A 2,740-nucleotide genomic window follows, 5' to 3' on the forward strand; every position below is an offset into this window, starting at 1 on the left:
GAGACTGAATGAGTTCAAGTACAATCTAAACCTAGAGAAATTTTCATAGGTTTGGATTGAGGGAGGATGTTAGAATAGAGTACGTAGGGATAGATGATGTTTAAATCGTTTCTGTTTTTATCTCTTCTTCTGTTCTTCTTCTCCAAGTTGTATCGATCTCTCTCTGAAAGAATCCTAGCGATATTCCAAACCTTGTAAGCCACGGCAACTATTTTATAAATACACATGCGGCTCGAGCAAAGGGTTCAACGCTTCCTACCAAATCTTACATTACAGGAACAAGTTGCTTCGTGCGGAGAAAACCCCCTACCGTACCCCAAACAAAGTCCGCAGGGGGGGCTGGTGGCCTCAAGTTTGGTCCATGATCGATCATGCTACGCCCGTAGGATGATCAAAATCCGTCCGTTGGATCTGGCGGCATGCATCCACTCGATGAGGGCAGGGGGTGGGGGGTCCCGGCTAGCGAATATACGCTGACAGCAATGAAGCCGCTGCGATGGATCGAGCTGGCCACTATAGTGCACGCACGTACAGATCAAGATATATCCCCATCGATGAGGCTGGCCTCTTGTCATCCTGCCTTCGCTTTCCTACCTAGTACGTACTCCATCACGCCGCACCCATTGATTTATTGTCGCCGACCGTGCGAATTACACACACCGACGGTAGAAAACGGAACACCATTGGTTTTGTGACAGTCGTCAGCTTCTCCATCAACCACGACATCGGTCTCCAGAGACCATTCCATGGATCCAACCATTAAACTCTTTGTTCTCTAACAAGTACTTCATCCGTTCGGAATTTACCGTCGCTGAAATGAAGTATACCTAAACATTGGAACACGTTTAGATACACTCATTTCAACGACGGTTAATTCCGGACGGAGGTTGTAGTACAACTTTTTCAAGATGGGACTCCTCGCTCTCCTTGTAAAAAAGGAACGGGATATCTCTCGCGATGACCTGCCTGCGCTTTAGATTGGGTATACGGAGTCACGTTTTCCATCCGCGTTGGTTGGGAAATCACGTGCCCTGCTGGGTTTTCCAGTGGCTGGGATTAGTTGGTTAGCCCTGAAAGTCGTTGGAAAAGTAGGTTCAGGAATATCACAAGAACATGGTGGCTACGGCACTGTTGGCAGTTGGCGGCAGCAATAGATATGGCACTGTGATAGTGACGGCCAGTCTCCACGCTTGACAAGAGCTGGTGCGAGCGAGCGATATTAGTAAAGTGACAGCGCAGTGAGATTTAATTGTACAGCGACACTACGTACGCTTGATCTGGTTTTGATAGCTAAGATAACCCTTCAAGCTCTCACCAAAAAATATCCTTGATTGAAAGCAAAAGAACGCTTGCTCCTTGACTTTGATGCAGAGGTTAAGAAATTATTACAGTCACTGACAGCATCATTAACCTTAATTTGAGCACTGTTTTGAACTGCAACATGCATGCCAACAAATGGGTAGCGGTTGGCTCTCAAACTTTTCTGGCACGGAGATCCGAATGATGGGAACCCAGCCTAGTTCAGCTGGCTGATAGGAACCACGCACGAAGAGATCCGGCTTCTCTTCGGCTCGAATTTAGGTTACTATATTCCGGCCGTGCCAATTGAAAACAATACCTAAACGACCCATGCTAGCTACTAGCCAGTGACAGGATGACATAATTTTACAGCCGCGCGCACTCGGTGAAGTAAAGCTCACGATGAGTCAAAGTGTAATTCCATTCAGTGAAGCAAAGGCATCTACTCTACTCTACTCATAATGTCAATCCATAATTCAGAGGCATATCTTATTAACTGCTGGTTCCAAACAAGAAACACAAATCTGTACAAATTACAAGGTGTTCATCTCACCGATCGATCTACACACACACGCACCAGTTTGGACTCTCATCAACACGCATATGCTACACGTACGGATATGTTAATTACATCACACGCAATCGAGCACCAAATTAATCCCAATACCAGGAGGAAGAGGAGGATGAGGAAGAAGATAAATTAACCGGGCCATATATATGTATTTGATAGATGGATCGAGATCGAATGGAGTCATCTCAACGTCCACCACGCCTTACCTGCCGATAGATGCCGGTCTACCCGTGACGAGCCAGCAAGAGAACAGCGGGCTTGGGCGGCGACGGGCGGCGGCGATCACCGGCCGGAGGTGTCGGAGGAGCAGTCGCACTCGACGGCCTCCACCTCGCGCTTGTGGAAGCTGCGGTGGCAGCCGCACGCCGCGCAGAGGAGCGCCTCGGCGCCCGCGGGGGCGGACGCCATGAACTCGCGGCAGCCGTCCACGGCGTAGCCGCCGATGCCGGCGGCGTGGTTGCGCTGGCACTCCTTGTAGTGCACCACCTTGCCGTCCTTCCTCTCGGGCGCCACCGCCGTGCCGTTGGCGAGCGCCTTGGACGCCGACCGGTCCTGCTGGGGCCCCATGGACGACGCCTTCTTGCCGGCCGGCGGCCGTCGTCGGGTCTGTGGCGTCTGGGATGGGAGGGAAGGGAGTGGGAAGGCTTTTGCTATCGCGGCCTTGGATGCTGGTACTTATATGGGCAGGAGCACGAGAGGGAGGGGCGATGATTTTCTCCATTTCTTTTCCGCGGCCACGCAAAGGCTTTGCGTGTAATTGCGTTAGGAGAAAAAAGGAGTCTCTCAAGGTTACAAGAACGGGCACCAGTGCGCACAGTGTTCTAGTTTTAGATCATGCGCCGGAGCACCTGGGTAATTTGGAGCGAGCAT

The 2,740-nt window shown here is 50.7% G+C and overlaps 1 protein-coding gene across 1 annotated transcript; it reads right to left on the bottom strand.

Annotated features, from left to right (window-relative positions):
• Positions 1 to 1,763: 1,763 nt before the first annotated feature.
• Positions 1,764 to 2,538, bottom strand: LOC125555942 (mini zinc finger protein 1-like). Its single transcript, XM_048718748.1, has one exon. The coding sequence runs from the start codon at positions 2,435 to 2,437 to the stop codon at positions 2,153 to 2,155; it is 285 nt and encodes a 94-aa protein (XP_048574705.1). The 5' UTR covers positions 2,438 to 2,538; the 3' UTR covers positions 1,764 to 2,152.
• Positions 2,539 to 2,740: the final 202 nt, after the last annotated feature.

Source organism: Triticum urartu, chromosome 5, assembly GCF_003073215.2.
Source record: "Triticum urartu cultivar G1812 chromosome 5, Tu2.1, whole genome shotgun sequence".
Taxonomy (NCBI): Eukaryota; Viridiplantae; Streptophyta; class Magnoliopsida; order Poales; family Poaceae; genus Triticum; species Triticum urartu.

Bases quoted from the DNA above. Each gene is read 5' to 3' on its own strand.
- LOC125555942 (XM_048718748.1), bottom strand. From the start codon at position 2,437: ATGGGGCCCCAGCAGGACCGGTCGGCGTCCAAGGCGCTCGCCAACGGC.